General features: G+C 38.4%; 3 protein-coding genes across 3 annotated transcripts; 2 read left to right on the top strand and 1 right to left on the bottom strand.

Annotated features, from left to right (window-relative positions):
- The first annotated feature begins 2,769 nt into the window (after positions 1-2,769).
- LOC148719496 (neuropeptide SIFamide receptor-like) lies at positions 2,770-4,064 on the top strand. The gene has a single exon (XM_088741507.1). The coding sequence runs from the start codon at positions 2,825-2,827 to the stop codon at positions 3,884-3,886; it is 1,062 nt and encodes a 353-aa protein (XP_088597633.1). The 5' UTR covers positions 2,770-2,824; the 3' UTR covers positions 3,887-4,064.
- Positions 4,065-10,579: 6,515 nt separating this feature from the next.
- LOC148719495 (QRFP-like peptide receptor) lies at positions 10,580-11,611 on the bottom strand. The gene has a single exon (XM_088740113.1). The coding sequence runs from the start codon at positions 11,609-11,611 to the stop codon at positions 10,580-10,582; it is 1,032 nt and encodes a 343-aa protein (XP_088596239.1).
- Positions 11,612-18,397: 6,786 nt separating this feature from the next.
- Positions 18,398-21,068, top strand: LOC148719494 (neuropeptide SIFamide receptor-like). Its single transcript, XM_088739940.1, has one exon. The coding sequence runs from the start codon at positions 18,836-18,838 to the stop codon at positions 19,895-19,897; it is 1,062 nt and encodes a 353-aa protein (XP_088596066.1). The 5' UTR covers positions 18,398-18,835; the 3' UTR covers positions 19,898-21,068.
- Positions 21,069-22,727: the final 1,659 nt, after the last annotated feature.

Raw genomic sequence — 22,727 nt, 5'->3', positions numbered from 1 at the left:
AAATTTCAACTAGTACCTATCACAAAACCGAAACAATAGAGGCCATTTTGTGGTTATCGTCCCCTTTGAGTGAAAAACCGTTGAGAAGCAGAGGGCTGCCGACAAGGAGGGCTATCACTAAGTATGTATAACCGCAAACAATGCGCAGTCTCAACACTTGTCTGACTCACAACTGGAAGAGAGCCTACTGAAAAACATCTGTGCATTCCATTACGCATGTAGACGCAAGGTCAGATTTCAAGGTGCGTATAACAAGACCATTTATTTAAAATACATGTAAGCTAGTAAACAAAGAATGGCATATCATCGTCATTGGCCCGACTATGTCGATTTCTTACCATTCCGTTTTGATTCAGATCATATCATGGTGATGTCTTTTACGGTCAACGGTAAACATTTTGGATTTTACTGCTCACGGTTATCTTCCTTCCTTTGTGATTAAGAGGAAAATTTTACCAGCTATATTTTTTACGCCTCACGGCTAAAAACTGTTAATTTTTACGCCTAACAGTTAAACTTTTTGGCCGTTTTGTGGCTAACGGTTAACTCTGGCCCACTTGTACCCTCTAGGAGATTGATTATTGATTATCTAATATGAATGAATACGATCTATATATGGAAAAATTTATCGTGATTGGGAATCCATTGTCAGTAGAGAGCTGCAATTCTTTCCTGATCCATGATCATGTTGATGTAACGAAAGTTACTTTCATTATCAAAAGTTTTGCGAGCTAAAGCAAAACTCAACAAGTAAGGAGTAATGCTTCCTGAATGACAAACCCTGACTCAGTTGTTAATAGCATAAACTTGATGTGATTAAAACGTAAAGGACTTGTTGTAAGTTTGACCATTTAAACCGTAAGTGACCATCGATGCAATTTTTTTTCTACAAAAACACAATTTCTTCATTTCTACTTCGTTTTTTCCCCTCTTCCTTAAAGATATGAAGATTGAACATTAGGCGATGAATGCGGATAAGATTTATTGGGTTTGGTTTTCTATCAAAGCACAATTTTAGTTTGAGAATTTTAAACTGAATTCCAAAATCCCTTTTACCATTTCTCTTTTTACCTTCCGAGATGTGCTTAAGTAAAGTAGAAAGACCTAAAACATGATACGTGACAACAAACCCAATGCAAATAAAGGCCTAGAATAATTGGTTTCTGTATATTCTACCAAAATGAGATATTCAAATTTCTGTCACTATCACAGTAAGCGGTAATACAAATTAAATAAAACTGCCTGTGACTTCCACAAGAGCAGCACTTGGCTTCAGCGGTGACTGAAGAACGCTTCTATAAAGTGGCGATGAACTTGAGTGCAACAGGAAATGTCGTGTTTGTTTTTATAATATATTGCGTTAAAACCTCACATTTGAATGACAACAATCGAGATGATTCGAAAAATGAGTGAAAATACTTTAAAAACTTCATATGGTATTTAAGCGAGTCTATTTGCATGAAAAATAAGAAAAACCACAAAAGTGGTGAATGAGGCAAGATATTTTTTGATCGAAGATTATATTTCCTTAATCCACAATCTCATTTACCCAAAACTAAGTGGGTCGTATTTCGTTTGGTGCATGAAGAATGTTTAGCACAACTTTGTGATGAAAAGGTGATCATCATCACTTTGTTTTGCAGCAGGGTCTTTTATGACTTAGGAATTGAATTGTAAGTCTTCGGTTTACTTCATGTCTAATTTTCTTTGTTTGATAGATTAACTTGTCGCCCACATGAAAAGCTGGAAGAGGAACTCTCTGTCGATCATTTTCACGATTTGATCACGTGTGGCTGTTTTCTCTCCTTGAACATAGTGTTGAATGCTGGATGGAATCCTGTTCGGTGACAAGCAAGTTCTCTCGACGACGAAGGAAAGCTTACCCCCTAACATGCAAATTAGAAATCGGCCTTTCTTTGTCGTCCGGCCGAAAGATGGGCTCTTCCTTTTTATTACAACTTTTTTTAACATTCTTCAACTCGTCTCCCGAAGAAACATTTAGACACAACTGCAATGGACTGTAATAGATATTTAATAATACTCAGCTAGCAATATTCAGTGACAATATGGACGTTAACAGGACGCAGTATGACTTGGTTCTCTACTGACAGCCGTTAATGTGTGATCTTTCATACCAGCTGTCAAACGTTATTCAATATAAACATCGCTTGTAAAGTTTTTTCTATCACCGCTTTCCCCTCATCGAGTCATTAGGTTCAGAGCGTACATCTCGGTAGACATGAATAAGATGGTGCCTGCTTTAAGTTTAGAGGAGAACTAACCCGAAGAACTTCTTCAAATTTGAACTAAGAATAACAGTTGGAATGTAAACAATTATGTCACATCCCGTATTTAAGTATGGTCACAGCTTTAACTTCCCGCGTGCTTCATATCTCGATGAACGCACGCTGACGTAAGAACCAATTGTTAAATGTGATAGTTCTAATGAGTTCTCAGGAAGGCTCCCTTTTGCTTAATTTGAATGTTGTACGAACCAGATGTTTACAGACACAGCAAGATAGGAAAACAGAAGAGAAAAGGACTTTCAAAAACTGTGTTTGAGGCTATTTGAATAACAATTATCGAGATTAGATCTCTCCCGGCCATTTTGTTTTAGTAAAATGCAAATGTAGACACTCTCAATGCCTAATTTAAATAAAGGTTCTGGGTACAATCTGTCAATTTTCTTGAGTTTTTTTATAGAAGCTAACGTATTCAATTAAGCAGTTTTAATCCCTATGCAAATCATCCCATGTGTTCACTCAAAAAGGTGGGCGTTCAGAACTGTTGGCTGAAGATAATACTGGTTTCTTTAGTGTAGAGAATGTCGGCAAACGTGACCTCGACGATGAATGCAACACAGACATCGAACTGCTCAAATCCAGTTACTGAGGCAAAAGGAATCGGATTCACCTTCGCGTACAACTTCATGTTGATTGTCTCTCTGGTTGGAAATGTTTTCATCGGATTGATTGTTTACAAGTCAAAAACTATGAGAAGGCCCATTAACTTCTTAATCGTAAACATGGCCATGTCTGATTTGATGTTTCCCGTTTTTGTCTTCTCCCGAATCATAACACAGATACAAACCAACTCCTGGTTTATCGGTGGTTCCCCTGGCCAGGTGTTGTGTAAGCTGGTATCTTTTCTCTCGGAAGTCTCTGTTGCCGTGTCTATTCAAAGTCTGGTTCTGATAGCAGTGGATCGATTTGTTGCTGTGGTGTATCCCCTCCGTTCTCCAGTCGTCGGTTCAAAGCGGTGTCCTTTCTTCATCCTGGCTACCTGGATCTTGGCCATGGCCATTAAGTTCCCATATCTCATCGCCTTTGAACTTGTCGAGTATCCTTCAGCAAGGATAGAATGTGAGCCTCACTGGGAAAAAGTCTTCGGACATACTTCCAACTTCACAGACTACGTCCTGGCAAATATAATAACACTTTATTATATGCCTTTGGTTTTGATTGGCGTTCTTTACATTATTATCGTTTTCAAGCTAAAGTTACAAGTCGTCCCGGGATCCGCACAATCGGTTATCGCTGAACAACAGCGTTTCAAGATAGAGCGAAATGTGTTAAAGATGTCCACTTCTATCGTGCTCATGTTTGCGATCTGCCAACTTCCCGCGACAATCTACTATCTTTTGTATTTCTTCTCAAGAGACTTAACCGTGCGACATTCCTGTGGCTTTGCACATTTTCATTCCATTGCTGTGTTGTTAGCTCGTTCGTACGCCGCCGTTAACCCGTTCATCTATTTCGTTTTCAGTGGAAATTACCGCCAAGGTCTTAAGAATCTCCTCGGCTGCTTTTCTGTTAAACTTCGGGAACCCCCCAATAATGGTAAACGAACGATACGGGACACAAATGAATATGAGACTGGGCTATGAAAATCGAGAAGATGAAGAAGATGAAGAAGAAGAGAAAGATTAAATAAAAAAGAAACAGGAAGAAGATGAAAAATATGACCTAAATAAAGATTATATATAAAGATTATAAAGTTTAAACTTGTCACGTTAATGATTGATTAAGAAACTAAGTGAGCCTAAGAATAAATTTTTAAATTAATTTTACTGAAAATAATGGAAAAAACGTGTCTGGTTAATTAGTCTTTGCTGTCAACGCAATTTTTTAGTAATGCTAATTTTACAACTTAGAGCCAGACACCACCTTTTTGCTACTGAATGACATGTGATTCGGTTTTCGCTTTCTAGATTGTCTCTAAAGCTGTAAAGCTGATTTCATTCATAACATTCCTTTTTAGACAATGATTTATCTTTGGAAATTTTTGAAAGGCCGGCCTTGAGGTCTATTACAGTCGTGTGCGTGAATAATTATTTGAACTAAGTGACTGGACATTACTTATCACGGGGGAGGGGAGGCTGGGAGGATTTTGGTTGTTACGATAGAATTGAACTGATCCCCTCCATAAGGCTCTGTAGGCCTCGCAGTGTGCAAAGGTACGTGGAGATATACGTGAATGAGACAGTTTACCATGTGGTTGTTTTGTATCTACTATTTTTGTAGCTGAATAGTGCAAAGGATAGTTAAAGTAAATTTGCTGAAAATTCATTTTAAAACAGTGACGTCATAAGTCAAGAAGAACTTCAGTTTTTTATGACTGATCCTTTCCGACATCAATCGTAGTTTTATTTCAATTACTGCTGGAAATTAAACATCCATTCAGCTGAAGTTTTGGTAGTTTTTGGAAAGAAAGTACCATCCGTAAAAGCTTATTGGATTCTGATTGCTAACTCGGGTTGAGGCTTTTACGTAAAAAAAATTCTGTGTGAATGCCGTGTTTTGGATATATTTTATCGGGTGGTCTTTGAAGCGAGACAATATCATTAGGCAACACTTTCAATGCAAACATCCACAGGGGGTCTGTATGATGATCGTGGCTTGAATAGTTTTGCTGTTGACGTGCCGAGTTAACGAAACACTTACCGTTAAACGACCACCAAAAGAAATTAAAGTGACTGAAACCATTAATTCGTACTACAAACGATCTTAATAAATGTACTGGAATCAGAAAACTATAACTACCTGCTATATTTCAGAATGTATTACGTTCTAGCCAGGTTAGCGATCAGGGCAGCGAGTCGAGGAAAATTTTGATTAAAAAATAAATTTATAATTCTAAAGAAGTTAGAATTTTGCGAACGATTTGATGTTTTACGGTCTCTTACGGCGCTACACCTCAACCTCGGCGCAACGTATGAGAGCGGCGTTGAGTTCCAAATTAAAACTTGATTTGCCGTTGGGATTCCGCTCTAAGTCGACGCAAATTTTGGCGAATTCGCGTAATTTTTTAAGGAGGACGTCTATGCAATGTATGAAGTTTTAAAACGCACGTGCTGAGCCATGGCTTTGCCCTTTGGATCTCTTTTTCCCCACGTCCCTGCGTCTCCGATTGAGTTTGAGCATATTTCTGATTTCGTAAAATCAAATTAAAGCCTCACCAGATGGAAAATACAAAGAAGTAGTCCAGGCACATTATTCACATCTATGACCATGTAGGGCTTAAAAACTGATTTTTAGTGTACACTCCAAAGCATCATGCTGTTTTGACAGGCTCTAGTTGATCAAACTCTACCATAATCTTCCAATTCATTTCCTGCTACTTTTCTTTTCAATTTGTTCCATTTCTAAATTCTTAGCTTTTGCTTCTCACAAGTTAGTGCAGGCTGTAGTGTCTCAGTTCAACTTTGGGAGCGGTTCAAGTCGATTACTCCGGTACAAACAGCTGAGAAGACTCTTAAGACCCTGACGATAATTTCCACTGAAAATGAAAGAGATGTAAGGGTTTATGGCACAGTTTGATTGAGCTAAAAAATACGCGATCTGTTCGAAGTATCGGAAACTACAAAATGATATCATAATGTTGTCTGATGAATAGAGGCTTAATAACATCCGGATGATGGCGGGCAGCCAGCACACTGTGACATGTGACACGTGACACGTGACACCGTGAACACCAACACGACAGCGACAGACATCTTCAAAACATTTCTCTCTCTCTCTTCAAACGTTGTATTCTTACGTTCAATGTTTGCTCGCCTGGAGTCTCGTGGGAGTTAAATTTGTACACAATGGTGATGTAGAGTATGGCTATCAAAACCAAAGGAATATACCAAAATATAACAATCAAAGCCAACATGTAGCTTTTAAAGGGCAATGACTCTCCAAACGCTTCCTTCCGTCGCAACGTACACGCCGGCCCATTTCGATTCTCAACAAGTTTCCAGGCAAACAAATCTGGGGACTTGATGGCAAGAAAGATGATGCAAATGGCGAGAATAAAAAAACAACACAACTTAGAGCTGATGAGGGGAGAACGAAGAGGAAATACCACACCTCTAAAACGATCAACAGCCACCAGGATCAGGCTCTGTATACACAGAAGAGCGGACACCTCGATCGAGCAATCTTGCACATAGCTTCGCCGAGAGGCCCTTTGATCAACCAGGTATCGACATACAACCTGGTCACCATACGTGGTAACAGGAAAACCGGAAAGAGAAGATCGGACATGGCCATGTTTACAATAAAAAAAAATAATAGGTTTTCTTAAGGTTTTCGTCTTGCATACAACCAGTCCGATACAGATATTTCCAACCAGCGAAGCTACGAAAAGCGCACACCGAACTGTGGTTTCCCTGGTTCTTGTTGCTGTTGAATCAAAGCAGCTCGTATCTTGTGTTGCATTTGTGGTTGCGTTTACGTTTGTCAACATTTTTGCTGTTCAGAGATCAGTGTATTCCTCAGCAAGCACTTCTCTAAAGGGGTCTGAAAGATATGTTTGGTTTACTCTATATATAAAAAGAAGACCATCTGATTATCAACATAGATATTAAAATTTTATGCAAACCGAGAATATTGAGATAATTGTCCGTTTTGGCAAAAACGTCTTAGGTGAGAAAATTACGCTTGAAAGTAAGACAGAAATAATCAGAAGCTGTCTGGTAAATATTATTATTATTATTATAATGATATTAGTGTTGACCCTTTTTCATAATAACGATATTAGTAATAAAATAGTTATTATCAAAACAATAATAATGCCTGTTCTACAGGCTATGATATGCTAAAAAGTCAAGTCGAGGAATGTTTGTGAAAAATATCATGATGAAGATATATGAATAACTATAAGTAATACGACAAAAACCAAATAAAGAGGTGATTCCATTTTGCTAAAACTCGATTGCACAACGTAAAGTTCAAAAAAATTTTGGAACGATCAAAAATTTTCCAAATTATGGAGCCGACAGTTTGCTACAAGCTCAAGGGTTTTATTTCAGGGTGTGTTCTTCCTCTGGGTTAAATTTATGTTCGTCTTAGTTTTAAACATCAGCTTGGTTTTTTATTCATTCAAAACGTTTTTTTAAAATCCATTTCCACCTGCCAGGCCGGTTTAGTCATTATGTTCGTAGTCATTGGGGAAGAAACTATGAAAATGACATTTTTCTTTTATCTGTCCTTTTCTGATACCCGTTTCCTTTCTCTGTTGAAATTTCTGTTCCTTGTTGCATCCAGTTCGTTGCATGTTAGTTCCCCAACAACGGATTTGTTGGAATCCGTGGACTGTCTGTTGAGAGACTGTGAACGTTACTTTCTAAATGCTGACCGAAACATGGCAGAAAACTTAATTGTACGACTCCAGGTTCTTTCTACAAACGAAACCTGGCCACTGGCTTGCCGAAGGGGCGTGATCTGAATTTAAAGCCAATTCAAATTGAGCCAATGACTGGAAAGCCAATACTGAAATAGCCTTATTTATTGAATAACATTTGACAAGCTGGCTTCATGTGATGGCGCCTTCGTGAAGGAGAATGTTCTACAACAGAGACGTTTAACTGGACTTTGACGCAAACTAGATTATGAAAATTTGTACTCCTTTAAGCCGTGTGAACTAGTCATCTTTTGCTATTTTAGTACAGAGTATTTCGGGGAGTTAAGAAAAAACGAAGAGATTTTCTTGAGAAAAACCTAGTGAAATCAAAGATTCATTTTTACCGCTTTCCGATGCAATAAACGACGGTAGCAATCTTTAGTTAAACACGATCAATTCATCAGCTCATAAAAATACATATTACATAAGCTAAGATATTTAAAATTCAAACAGCATACTATAACACTAAAAACTGTTTTCCGTGAATGCCGTGCGTTAGACTTAAAGAATGTCACTGCTCCTATGATACCCGTAGAGACTCTTTGTTCCTTATATCGCATGGTAGACTGTTCCATAACGTGGCGCCATTGTAGCTAAAGCTTTTTCAGTAATAATTAGTGCACGGTAATGGAACATTGAGCTTATTTTCAGAGTCCCTGAGGTCATAAGCAGAGTCACACCACGTACACTTTGAATACAGATATACTCTGGAGCTAGCATAAACTCACAAACCGTTCAGTACTCTGGTGAGTTCGGTTATTAAACGTGTAAATATAAAAAGTCTGAGCGACAAATTTCAGTCACTAAGGTAAAAAAAAATCGTAAAGTACAAGTGATAGGAGTGCTAAGGAAGGATTTATAAGGTAGATGAAGTTTAAAAAAGCGCAAAATTTCTTTCAGTTCTCTATTGATTCTTTTTTTTTTTGGTTCGTTTTGTTTGGCTTTTTTTGTTTTTTTTGTTTTTTTTTCTTATACAAACGATAATTACCCTATCGTCTCTAAGGAGACTTCGGTGTAAACTGCGACTTTGAGTTAACGAGGAGAACGGGTAAGGCCGCAAATTACGTCTTCGGTCAGTTGAACGGTAATCTATCAGTTGCTAGAGTTCTCTATTTATTTCTTATCCCAAAGAATAATCGGTTGTTATTCTTTCTATTGCTCTCAATGTATTTTTATCTCTTTGTTCAATAAACTTTTCAAGCACACGTAGTCAATCGACATATTCACTTCCTTTTTGTTGTGAAAAAAAGAGGATTTTAGTTATACGTTTCCGTTTCCAACAAGTGGCACGAACGATTTAAATTTTCGCGAGTAGGTATCTTGTAGTTCTTGCGGGGATTGGTTGGAAATTCTCAGAAAATTTGATATGTTCTTCGCTGAACAGAATTACATCGCTGCTGAAGTCGATGGAACAAAGCTAAGTAAAGCAAGCGCGATGCTGTCGTTGTCGGAAGGAACTTTGGTGTCGGACATGTAACAAAAAAGCTCACTGGTCTGACTGGGGTAGGGAGAAGGAGCAGATTTCCTCAGACCACCCCCCTCTTAATCGGCAATTGAAAAGTATGGTAAAAGACGTGTTTTCATGAGGTTAAAACTCGATCACGAAGGCGAAAATCTTCTCCAGGTCTTGCCAGGTTTATTTACATTTGTTTACTGGCTTACATGTATTTTAAATAGTTTTTGCGTCATGCGTGCTTTGCAATTTCATGTACATCAAAATTGAGCTACATTACATAACTTTTAGATTCAACTTTAGATTAGCCTCTTTTAAACTTTGTTCGGCAAAGTTTGCTGAATTGTTGCTCCTGTAATATTTTAAGTTAATATTTTGAGATATCTTAACTGATCGATCCTTCTCGTCTGTTTTTATCTTCCCCTTATTTTTTGTTCCCTCTTCCTCTTCATTACTCACAACCTGGTGTTGTATTGAATCAGTTCAACACCTGGCAGAGCGCTTGGATGAACTCGATGCTTTACAGAGAAGTTGCTGAGAAGATCCTTGAGACCTTGGCGATAATTTCCACTAAACATGAAACATACGATTGGAGTGTAGCACCGTACGAGCGAGCTAACCAAAAGGCGATGGACTTAAAATGCGCGAAGCCACGAACATCATCCTTCCTTCATTAGGCAGCGCTTTCACTGCAAACATCCACAGGGAGTCTGTATGATGAGCGTGGTTTGAATGATTTTGCTGTTGACGTGCCGAGTTTACAAAACACTTACAACCAAATGACCACGGAAAAAAATAGAAATGACTAAAACCATCAATTCGTGCTATTAAAGATCTTAATAAATAAACTGGAATCAGAAAACTGTAATTACCTGATATATTTTGCTATAATACGTTTTAGCCCGGTTACGCGATCAGGGCAGCAAGCCAAGGAAAGTTTCGATTAAAAAATGAATTTATAATTCTAAAGAAGTTAGAACTTTGCGATTGAGCACATATGCTTTACCGTTCCTTACGTCGCCACACCCCAACCTCAGCACAACGTATGATAGCAGCGTTGAGTTCCAAATTGAAACTTAAATAATTTACTGTTGGAGTTTCCGCTCTCAGTGGACGCAAATTTTGGCGAGTTCACGTAATTTTTTACAGAGGATGGCTATGCAATGTATGAAGTTTTAAAACGCACGTGCTGAGCCAAGGTTCTGCCCTTTGGATCTTTTGTTTTCCCACGTCCTCGTCTCCGTTTGAGTTTGATCATATTTCTGATTTCGTAAAAACAAAGCCAGACCAGATATGACCATCTATGGCTTAAAAATTAATTTTTAGTGTACACTCCAAAGCATCATGCTGTTTTCACAAGCTTTAGTTTATCAAACTAATTTACCTATTCATTTCCTGCTACTTTTCTTTTCCATTATTTTATCCACTTATAAATTCTTAGTATTTGTTTCTCACAAGTTAGTGCAGGCTGTAGTGTTTCAATTCCACGTTGGGCGGTTCAACTAGATTAGTCCTGCACAAATAGCTGAGGAGACTCTTAAGTCCCTGACGATACTTTCCACTAAAAATGAAAAAGATGTAAGGGTTTATAGCACAGTTTGATTGAGCTAAAAAATACGCGATATGTTCGAAGTATTGGAAACTACAAAATGATATCATAATGTTGTCTGATGAATAGAGGCTTAATAACATCCCAATGGTGGCGGGCAGCCAGCACACCGTGAACACCAACACGACAGCGACAGACATCTTCAAAACATTTCTCTCTCTCTTCAAACGTTGTTCTCTTACATTCAATGTTTGCTCGCCTGGAGTCTTCTGGGATTTAATTTTGTACACAATGGTGATATAGAGTATAGCGATCAAAATAAAAGGGACATACCAAAATACAACGATCAAAGCCAACATGTAGCTTTTAAAGGGCAATGACTCTCCAAACGCTTCCTTCCATTGCAGCTTACACGCCGGCCCATTTCGATTCTCAACAAGTTTCCAGGCAAAGAAATCTGGGGACTTGATGGCAAGGGAGATGATCCAAGTGGCGAGAATAAAAAAACAACACAATTTAGAGCTGATGAGGGGAGAAGGAAGAGGAAATATCACAGCTCCCAAACGATCAACAGCCATAAGAACCAGGCTTTGTATAGACACAAAAGTGGACACGTCGATTGAGTAAGAAAAAATCTTGCACATCGCTTCGCCGAGAGACCCTTTGATCAACCAGGTATCAACATACAACCCGGTCACAATACGTGGAAACAGGAAAATCGGAAAGAGAAGATCCGACATAGCCATGTTTAGAACGAAAAAGTTAATAGGATTTCTTAGGGTTTTCGTCTTGCATACAACCTGTCCGATAAAGATATTTCCAGCCAGCGAGGCTACGAAAAGCGCACTTAGAATTATGGTTTTCCCGGTTCTTGTTGCTGTTGAATCAATGCAGCTCGTATCTTGTGTTGTATTTGTGGTTGCGTTTACGTTTGTCGACATTTTTGCTGTTCAGAGATCAGTGTATTCCTCAGGTAGCACTTTTCTAAAGGGGTCTGAGAAATATGTCTGCTTTACTTTATTAGAGGTGGAGCATCTGATTATTAACATATATATTAAAAAAATTTGAAGCAAACCGAGAATATTGAGATAATTGTCCGTTTTAACAAAAACGTCCTAGCTGAGAAAATTATGCTTGAAAGTAAGGCAGAAATAATCAGAAGCTGTCTGGTAGGTATTTTTATTCAAATAAGTACACAATTACAAACAAGGATAAAACAGTTCGGCTTTCTTTGTCTTACCTTTGAAAATGATTAATTCTTGTCCTCTGACACACGTTCATGAAAAATTGGATATGTAATATCTAAATTTGGGAAAAAGAAGACTTCTTTGAGAAATATACGATTCACATCATTAATAAGAGGAAATGAGGCCTACCTTTTTGACATTTGAAACTTTAGCTATTCAAGGGTGCCTCTTTCCTTAATTACTTTATGCAGCATGAAGAAGTGCAAGTCATTAATTCTAAATTAGACTTAGTTTCGCATCTCAATGGCGTGATGTTTATTGATCAATCACAAAAAGGAAGTAAAGCTGCAAAAAAAATAATGTAATCTTTTATTACCTACGACATTCATCTGAAAAACATGATATATTACTCTGCAGTAAAAGGAAGTTTAAAGAAGCCAAGTAAACAACCACTGTTCACAGAGCTATCTGCTTTTCCTAAGTGGGCTTTTAGTTTTTGTAATGAAACCTTTCTTGAAGCACCTGTGTAACATGATTAGTGTACTCGCACTCATTCTGACAGCCTTTAAGAGAAAATTGAAGTCAGAAAAAAATTGGGGAGGGGAGAGAGAGGGGAGATTCACTAAAAAAAATATTCATTGTTGACAAAGAGAAAAAAAGCTACCTGCGAGTTGTCTTGTTTCGTGCTGGACACGCCCGATGCACTTCCCTCGCACGCTTACCTCGGTTTGACTGATGAAGAACGGAAAAAAAGTTGATAGTAATAACGATAATGATAATAGCGTTAATTGTTTTCATAATAACGATATTAGTAATAAAATAATAATATTATCAAAAAAATATCAATGCCTGTTCTGCAGGCTATGATATGAGGAATGTTTGTGAAGAATATCATGATAAAGATTTACATATAATTATGAGTAATACGACAAAAACCAAATAAAGAGGTGATTCTATTTTGCTAAAACTCAACTGAAAAATAAAAAGTTCAAAAATTTTTCGAGCGATCAAAACTTTTGCAAATTATGGAGCCGACAGTTTGCTTCAGGCTCAAGGGTTTTATTTTCAGGGTGTGTGTTTCCTTTGGGTTCAATTTATATTCGTCTTAGTTTTAAACATCAGCTTGGTTTTTCATTCATTCAAAACGTTTTTTTAAGCTGCATTTCTACCCGCCAGGTCGGTTTAGTCATTAAGTTCGTAGTCATTGAGGAAGAAACTATGAAAATGACATTTTTCTTTTATCTGTCCGTTTCTGATACCCGTTTCATTTCTCTGTTGACATTTCTGTTCCTCGTTCCATCCAGTTCTACACCCTCTAATGTTCTAACGAGTCGGCCGAAAGTAAACTAATGAAGGGCTCAAGTTCCTAGTACAAGATAGTTTGTCAGAGCAAGCAAATAACGAAGGGATAACGTTTTGAATGTCAGGTGGCCAATTAACAATATAAACTCGGTCGATAACATCGTATTGTTGTTGTAGTTGTATCTAATGTTTAGAAAACATTCATTTCTTTGGAGAGATCCCGATTTGTGTCCCATACCGATTTCATATTCATAGTAAAAAGCTTTTAGGAAAGCTAATTTACTAGTTCTTTCATTCATGATCGCCAACGGGTCAATATAACAGATGGTTTACAGATACTTAACGAAGGACTTAACGAAATTTGTTCTTCAATTCGGAGAAAACTGCAAAGAATAAAGCAAAACTTTTTTGAGTAACGTTGAGAGTAACTTCAAGGATAGCAGAGTTTGGACCAAAATCTAAGGCATCTCGAAAATGTCGGCAAGCCTGAATGCAACACTGAATGGGAGCCAGATCTCGAGCCGTGCTCAAATTCAGCTTCTGAAGGAAAAAGAATCGGATACATCTTTGCTTAAAGCCTGATGTTTTGCGTTTCCTTGGTTGGAAATATATTCCTTACAGTGATTGTTTACAAGACGAAAACCATGAGGAAACCCATCAACTTTTTAATCGTAAACACGGCCATCTCCGATCTTCTGTATCCTGTTTTCCAGTTCTCCTGTATCATAACCAAGTTACAAACCAATTCTTGGATGGTGGGTGGTTCTCTTGGTCTGGTCTTGTGGAAGCTGATGTCCTTTTTCCCGGAAGTCTCTGCTGCTCTGTCAGTTCAAAGCCTGGCTCTCATAGCAGTTGATCGATTTGGTGCTGTGGTGTATCCCCTCTGTTCTCCCGTCATCAGCTCAAAGCGGTGTTCTTTGTTCATCCCGGCTTCTCGGATCTTCGCCATGCCCAAACCAAGACTCGCGGGGGTACTAAACGTGAGGGGACCCCGGGTTTTACAAGAAGTTTTGTTGACAAGTTGAGGTCTAGTACCCCCCGCGAGTCTTGGTTTGCCAACATGACGAGGTTACCAAGCCGATTTAAACGGTCGTTGTGTCGTGTTTAAAAAGGACTCGGATGTCTACAAACGGTTTAACGTTTCACTGAGGACTCGGAGAGCCACCTGACGTCGATCGTAGGGCTGAGATTGTGTGGCTAGAGAATCGAAATGAAAGTTCAACCTTTGCCCTTGAATTCTGCGGTGGATTTGTGGCCGTGGGTACATTTTAGCTTGGGATTTTTTACTTCTTTCGGGAGGCTGTCTGGACAGAAGTGTTCGGCCTTGTCTTCTCTTTAAGAAGAGAAAACCAGGATTAAAAAAAAACCGATTAAATCAAGTGAAATGGGTAAAATAACGACACCAGGAGCAAGCAATACACGTATGGAATAAGGCAAGCCATTTTTATTTAATATTTTCACTTTTAACTATCTCTATGGCTATCTTGTAGAAAACCCCATACAAATCCTTATAAATCGATATGCAAATTGTGTTCCTTGTGTGGTCCAAAAAGAGAGCTTGGGCCGCCTGTGCATTCACCAGGCGTAAAATTTAAACGAAACTACATAGCCATGGCACTCACACAGAACACGAGCACAATTGTAATATAGAGGTGAATAAAGGCTGATAGTTTCTAAAGAAACTGTTAGGGGCCGTTTCGTATAGTAAATAGGCGTTGCCTATGATGACAGATATAATTTAATTAACACAACTCGTGATTGACATTAATTCCTCACAATGATTTAAAGTGTTAGCTTGTCGTGATTTAAACCAGTTTTTTCAGAAGAATCAGTGAGAGAGAAGTCGATTTTTGTATCTGTTCACTTACCCGAATCTGCTAACCTGAAGTGAGAAACCTGTTTTTACGACCCGCCACAGAAGTAAGTTTCCAGTCATGTTTTCTTGAATTTTGCCATGAGATTAAGACTAAATTTACGTTTTCTGATTTCGAATTACAAATGTATTTCACTTAGATCGAATAGTCTTTAAAGTTTGGATAATATTATACGGTTTGTGGTGGTCGTCTGAGCTGACCAGTTCCGAGTAAGGAAACAGGGGCTGCGTCAGTGGGGGTAACGAAATAATTTGGATATATCAACAAAGTCGAAATGGTAAATTGGCCACCGTAACGATTACAAAAGCTGACGTTTCGAGTGTTAGCCCTTCGTCGGAGCGAAGGGGCTCGACACGGGGTTCGACACTAACTTTTCAACTTACCAGCCAAGTGGCTAGTGAAATCTTAGATAGTAAGACAATTTCAGTTTGTTTACTAGCTAAACTGACTAGTGAAAATCGAAAACCACTAGCCAAAACCGAATTTCTACTAGTTTGTGGCAAGTGGGCTACTGTTAGTGTCAAGCCCTGTGCCCTGTATAATATAGTTTTACATACTTTGCGCGCATAACGAGATCTGAATTGTTGTACTTTTATTGATCGTGACACTGTAACATCATTATGTTCATATATACATTAGTCATATTGACAATTTCTTCTAGTAGATCACAGTGATCAAGAGTATACATCATGTCCTCTACCAAGCACATACAACTCCGTGAGAAGAACAAACCAACATCTAAACTGTAAGGTGAATACTACAAGGAAAGCTATGAAGGCTGGCAATGCGTATGCTTGAGATTATTTGTTATCACGGTTATTCCTTTCTATGGAAAATAAAACATCTCAATAAAATAGGACTAAAGGAGAGAATATCACCTCTTTTCCGAAGAGTAACGAAAAATGGTTCATTTGGAAACCTTCAGCATGATATTTCTTTCCAACGAGAATAAATGTCGCAGAGTCCATCAGGAAGTCAATTAAATTTCAACTAGTACCTATCACCAAACCGAAACAATAGAGGCCATTTTGTGGTTATCGTCCCCTTTGAGTGAAAAACCGTTGAGAAGCAGAGGGCTGCCGACAAGGAGGGCTATCACTAAGTATGTATAACCGCAAACAATGCGCAGTCTCAACACTTGTCTGACTCACAACTGGAAGAGAGCCTACTGAAAAACATCTGTGCATTCCATTACGCATGTAGACGCAAGGTCAGATTTCAAGGTGCGTATAACAAGACCATTTATTTAAAATACATGTAAGCTAGTAAACAAAGAATGGCATATCATCGTCATTGGCCCGATTATGTCGATTTCTTAGCATTCCGTTTTGATTCAGATCATATCATGGTGATGTCTTTTACGGTCAACGGTAAACATTTTGGATTTTACTGCTCACGGTTATCTTCCTTCCTTTGTGATTAAGAGGAAAATTTTACCAGCTATATTTTTTACGCCTCACGGCTAAAAACTGTTAATTTTTACGCCTAACAGTTAAACTTTTTGGCCGTTTTGTGGCTAACGGTTAACTCTGGCCCATTTGTACCCTCTAGGAGATTGATTATTGATTATCTAATATGAATGAATACGATCTATATATGGAAAAATTTATCGTGATTGGGAATCCATTGTCAGTGGAGAGCTGCAATTCTTTCCTGATCCATGATCATGTTGATGTAACGAAAGTTACTTTCATTATCAAAAGTTTTGCGAGCTAAAGCAAAACTCAACAAGTAAGGAGTAATGCTTCCTGAATGACAAACCCTGACTCAGTTGTTAATAGCATACACTTGATGTGATTAAAACGTAAAGGACTTGTTGTAAGTTTGACCATTTAAGCCGTAAGTGACCATCGATGCAATTTTTTTTCTACAAAAACACAATTTCTTCATTTAGACTTCGTTTTTTTCCCTCTTCCTTAAAGATATGAAGATTGAACATTAGGCGATGAATGCGGATAAGATTTAGGTTTGGTTTTCTATCAAAGCACAATTTTAGTTTGAGAATTTTAAACTGAATTCCAAAATCCCTTTTACCATTTCTCTTTTTATCTTCCGAGATGTGCTTAAGTAAAGTAGAAAGACCTAAAACATGATACGTGACAACAAACCCAATGCAAATAAAGGCCTAGAATAATTGGTTTCTGTATATTCTACCAAAATGAGATATTCAAATTTCTGTCACTATCACAGTAAGCGGTAATACAAATTAAATATAACTGCCTGTGACTTCCACAAGAGCAGCACTTGGCTTCAGCGGTGACTGAAGAACGCTTCTATAAAGTGGCGATGAACTTGAGCGCAACAGTGAATGTCGTGTTTGTTTTTATAATATATTGCGTTAAAACCTCACATTTGAATGACAACAATCGAGATGATTCGAAAAATGAGTGAAAATACTTTAAAAACTTCATATGGTATTTAAGCGAGTCTATTTGCATGAAAAATAAGAAAAACCACAAAAGTGGTGAATGAGGCAAGATATTTTTTGATCGAAGATTATATTTCCTTAATCCACAATCTCATTTACCCAAAACTAAGTGGGTCGTATTTCGTTTGGTGCATGAAGAATGTTTAGCACAACTTTGTGATGAAAAGGTGATCATCATCACTTTGTTTTGCAGCAGGGTATTTTATGACTTAGGAATTGAATTGTAAGTCTTCGGTTTACTTCATCTTTAATTTTGTTTGTTTCATAGATTGACTTGTCGCCCACATGAAAAGCTGGAAGAGGAACTCTCTGTCGATCATTTTCACGATTTGATCACGTGCGGCTGTTTTCTCTCCTTGAACATAGTGTTGAATGCTGGATGGAATCCTGTTCGGTGACAAGCAAGTTCTCTCGACGACGAAGGAAAGCTTACCCCCTAACATGCAAATTAGAAATCGGCCTTTCTTTGTCGACCGGCCGAAAGATGGGCTCTTCCTTTTTATTACAACTTTTTTTAACATTCTTCAACTCGTCTCCCGAAGAAACATTTAGACACAACTGCAATGGACTGTAATAGATATTTAATAATACTCAGCTAGCAATATTCAGTGACAATATGGACGTTAACAGGACGCAGTATGACTTGGTTCTCTACTGACAGCCGTTAATGTGTGATCTTTCATACCAGCTGTCAAACGTTATTCAATATAAACATCGCTTGTAAAGTTTTTTCTATCACCGCTTTCCCCTCATCGAGTCATTAGCTTCAGAGCGTACATCTCGGTAGACATGAATAAGATGGTGCCTGCTTTAAGTTTAGAGGAGAACTAACCCGAAGAACTTCTTCAAATTTGAACTAAGAATAACAGTTGGAATGTAAACAATTATGTCACATCCCGTATTTAAGTATGGTCACAGCTTTAACTTCCCGCGTGCTTCATATCTCGATGAACGCACGCTGACGTAAGAACCAATTGTTAAATGTGATAGTTCTAATGAGTTCTCAGGAAGGCTCCCTTTTGCTTAATTTGAATGTTGTACGAACCAGATGTTTACAGACACAGCAAGATAGGAAAACAGAAGAGAAAAGGACTTTCAAAAACTGTGTTTGAGGCTATTTGAATAACAATTATCGAGATTAGATCTCTCCCGGCCATTTTGTTTTAGTAAAATGCAAATGTAGACACTCTCAATCCCTAATTTAAATAAAGGTTCTGGGTACAATCTGTCAATTTTCTTGAGTTTTTTTGTAGAAGCTAACGTATTCAATTAAGCAGTTTTAATCCCTATGCAAATCATCCCATGTGTTCACACAAAAAGGTGGGCGTTCAGAACTGTTGGCTGAAGATAATACTGGTTTCTTTAGTGTAGAGAATGTCGGCAAACGTGACCTCGACGATGAATGCAACACAGACATCGAACTGCTCAAATCCAGTTACTGAGGCAAAAGGAATCGGATTCACCTTCGCGTACAGCTTCATGTTGATTGTCTCTCTGGTTGGAAATGTTTTCATCGGATTGATTGTTTACAAGTCAAAAACTATGAGAAGGCCCATTAACTTCTTAATCGTAAACATGGCCATGTCTGATTTGATGTTTCCCGTTTTTGTCTTCTCCCGAATCATAACACAGATACAAACCAACTCCTGGTTTATCGGTGGTTCCCCTGGCCAGGTGTTGTGTAAGCTGGTATCTTTTCTCTCGGAAGTCTCTGTTGCCGTGTCTATTCAAAGTCTGGTTCTGATAGCAGTGGATCGATTTGTTGCTGTGGTGTATCCCCTCCGTTCTCCATTCGTCGGTTCAAAGCGGTGTCCTTTCTTCATCCTGGCTACCTGGATCTTGGCCATGGCCATTAAGTTCCCATATCTCATCGCCTTTGAACTTGTCGAGTATCCTTCAGCAAGGATAGAATGTGAGCCTCACTGGGAAAAAGTCTTCGGACATACTTCCAACTTCACAGACTACGTCCTGGCAAATATAATAACACTTTATTATATGCCTTTGGTTTTGATTGGCGTTCTTTACATTATTATCGTTTTCAAGCTAAAGTTACAAGTCGTCCCGGGATCCGCACAATCGGTTATCGCTGAACAACAGCGTTTCAAGATAGAGCGAAATGTGTTAAAGATGTCCACTTCTATCGTGCTCATGTTTGCGATCTGCCAACTTCCCGCGACAATCTACTATCTTTTGTATTTCTTCTCAAGAGACTTAACCGTGCGACATTCCTGTGGCTTTGCACATTTTCATTCCATTGCTGTGTTGTTAGCTCGTTCGTACGCCGCCGTTAACCCGTTCATCTATTTCGTTTTCAGTGGAAATTACCGCCAAGGTCTTAAGAATCTCCTCGGCTGCTTTTCTGTTAAACTTCGGGAACCCCCCAATAATGGTAAACGAACGATACGGGACACAAATGAATATGAGACTGGGCTATGAAAATCGAGAAGATGAAGAAGATGAAGAAGAAGAGAAGGATTAAATAAAAAAGAAACAGGAAGAAGATGAAAAATATGACCTAAATAAAGATTATATATAAAGATTATAAAGTTTAAACTTATCACGTTAATGATTGATTAAGAAACTAAGTGAGCCTAAGAATAACTTTTTAAATCAATTTTACTGAAAATAATGGAAAAAACGTGTCTGGTTAATTAGTCTTTGCTGTCAACGCAATTTTTTAGTAATGCTAATTTTACAACTTAGAGCCAGACATCACCTTTTTGCTACTGAATGACATGTGATTCGGTTTTCGCTTTCTAGATTGTCTCTAAAGCTGTAAAGCTGATTTCATTCATAACATTCCTTTTTAGACAATGATTTATCTTTGGAAATTTTTGAAAGGCCGGCCTTGAGGTCTATTACAGTCGTGTGCGTGAATAATTATTTGAACTAAGTGACTGGACATTACTTATCACGGGGGAGGGGAGGCTGGGAGGATTTTGGTTGTTACGATAAAATTGAACTGATCCCCTCCATAAGGCTCTGTAGGCCTCGCAGTGTGCAAAGGTACGTGGAGATATACGTGAATGAGACAGTTTACCATGTGGTTGTTTTGTATCTACTATTTTTGTAGCTGAACAGTGCAAAGGATAGTTAAAGTAAATTTGCTGAAAAGTCATTTCAAAACAGTGACGTCATAAGTCAAGAAGAACTTCAGTTTTTTATGACTGATCCTTTCCGACATCAATCGTAGTTTTATTTCAATTACTGCTGGAAATTAACCATCCATTCAGCTGAAGTTTTGGTAGTTTTTGGAAAGAAAGTACCATCCGTAAAAGCTTATTGGATTCTGATTGCTAACTCGGGTTGAGGCTTTTACGTAAAAAAAAATTCTGTGTGAATGCCGTGTTTTGGTTATATTTTATCGGGTGGTCTTTGAAGCGAGACAATATCATAAGGCAGCACTTTCAATGCAAACATCCACATGGGGTCTGTATGATGATCGTGGCTTGAATAGTTTTGCTGTTGACGTGCCGAGTTCACGAAACACTTACCGTTAAACGACCACCAAAAGAAATTAAAGTGACTGAAACCATTAATTCGTACTACAAACGATCTTAATAAATATACTGGAATCAGAAAACTATAACTAACTGCTATATTTCAGAATGTATTACGCTACAGCCAGGTTAGCGATCAGGGCAGCGAGTCGAGGAAAATTTTGATTAAAAAATAAATTTATAATTCTAAAGAAGTTAGAATTTTGCGAACGATTTGATGTTTTACGGTCTCTTACGGCGCTACATCTCAACATCAGCGCAACGTATGAGAGCGGCGTTGAGTTCCAAATTGAAACTTGATTTGCCGTTGGGATTCCGCTCTAAGTCGACGCAAATTTTGGCGAATTCGCGTAATTTTTTAAGGAGGACGTCTATGCAATGTATGAAGTTTTAAAACGCACGTGCTGAGCCATGGCTTTGCCCTTTGGATCTTTTTTTTCCCACGTCCCGGCGTCTCCGATTGAGTTTGAGCATATTTTTGATTTCGTAAAATCAAATTAAAGCCTCACCAGATGGAAAATACAAAGAAGTAGTCCAGGCACATTATTCACATCTATGACCATCTAGGGCTTAAAAATTGATTTTTAGTGTACACTCCAAAGCATCATGCTGTTTTGACAAGCTCTAGTTTATCAAACTCTACCATAATCTTCCAATTCATTTCCTGCTACTTTTCTTTTCAATTTGATCCATTTCTAAATTCTTAGCTTTTGCTTCTCATAAGTTAGTGCAGGCTGTAGTGTCTCAGTTGAACTTTGGGAGCGGTTCAAGTCGATTACTCCTGTACAAACAGCTGAGAAGACTCTTAAGACCTTGACGATAATTTCCACTGAAAATGAAAGAGATGTAAGGGTTTATAGCACAGTTTGATAGAGCTAAAAAATACGCGATCTGTTCGAAGTATTGGAAACTACAAAATGATATCATAATGTTGTCTGATGAATAGAGGCTTAATAGCATCCGGATGGTGGTGGGCAGCCAACACACTGTGACATGTGACACGTGACACGTGACACCGTGAACACCAACACGACAGCGACAGACATCTTCAAAACATTTCTCTCTCTCTCTTCAAACGTTGTATTCTTACGTTCAATGTTTGCTCGCCTGGAGTCTCGTGGGAGTTAATTTTGTACACAATGGTGATGTAGAGTATGGCTATCAAAACCAGAGGAATATACCAAAATATAACATTTAAAGCCAACATGTAGCTTTTAAAGCGCAATGACTCTCCAAACGCTTCCTTCCATCGCAACTTACACGCCGGCCCATTTCGATTCTCAACAAGTTTCCAGGCAAACAAATCTGGGGACTTGATGGCAAGGGAGATGATGCAAGTGGCGAGAATAAAAAAACAACACAACTTAGAGCTGATGAGGGGAGAACGAAGAGGAAATACCACAGCTCTAAAACGATCAACAGCCACCAGAAGCAGGCTTTGTATACACACAAGAGCGGACACCTCGATCGAGTAAGAAAAAATCTTGCACATCGCTTCGCCGAGAGGCCCTTTGATCAACCAGGTATCGACATACAACCTGGTCACCATACGTGGTAACAGGAAAACCGGATAGAGAAGATCGGACATGGCCATGTTTACAATAAAAAAAAATAATAGGTTTTCTTAAGGTTTTCGTCTTGCATACAAGCAATCCGATACAGATATTTCCGACCAGCGAGGCTACGAAAAGCGCACACGGAACTGTGGTTTCCCTGGTTCTTGTTGCTGTTGAATCAAAGCAGCTCGTATCCTGTGTTGCATTTGT

Source organism: Stylophora pistillata, chromosome 12, assembly GCF_964205215.1.
Source record: "Stylophora pistillata chromosome 12, jaStyPist1.2, whole genome shotgun sequence".
NCBI classification, from domain to species: Eukaryota; Metazoa; Cnidaria; class Anthozoa; order Scleractinia; family Pocilloporidae; genus Stylophora; species Stylophora pistillata.
Note: the sequence above shows the minus strand (reverse complement) of the source record. Positions and strands in the feature narration are given on the sequence as shown.

Bases quoted from the DNA above. Each gene is read 5' to 3' on its own strand.
- LOC148719494 (XM_088739940.1), top strand. From the start codon at position 18,836: ATGTCGGCAAACGTGACCTCGACGATGAATGCAACACAGACATCGAAC.
- LOC148719495 (XM_088740113.1), bottom strand. From the start codon at position 11,611: ATGTCGACAAACGTAAACGCAACCACAAATACAACACAAGATACGAGC.
- LOC148719496 (XM_088741507.1), top strand. From the start codon at position 2,825: ATGTCGGCAAACGTGACCTCGACGATGAATGCAACACAGACATCGAAC.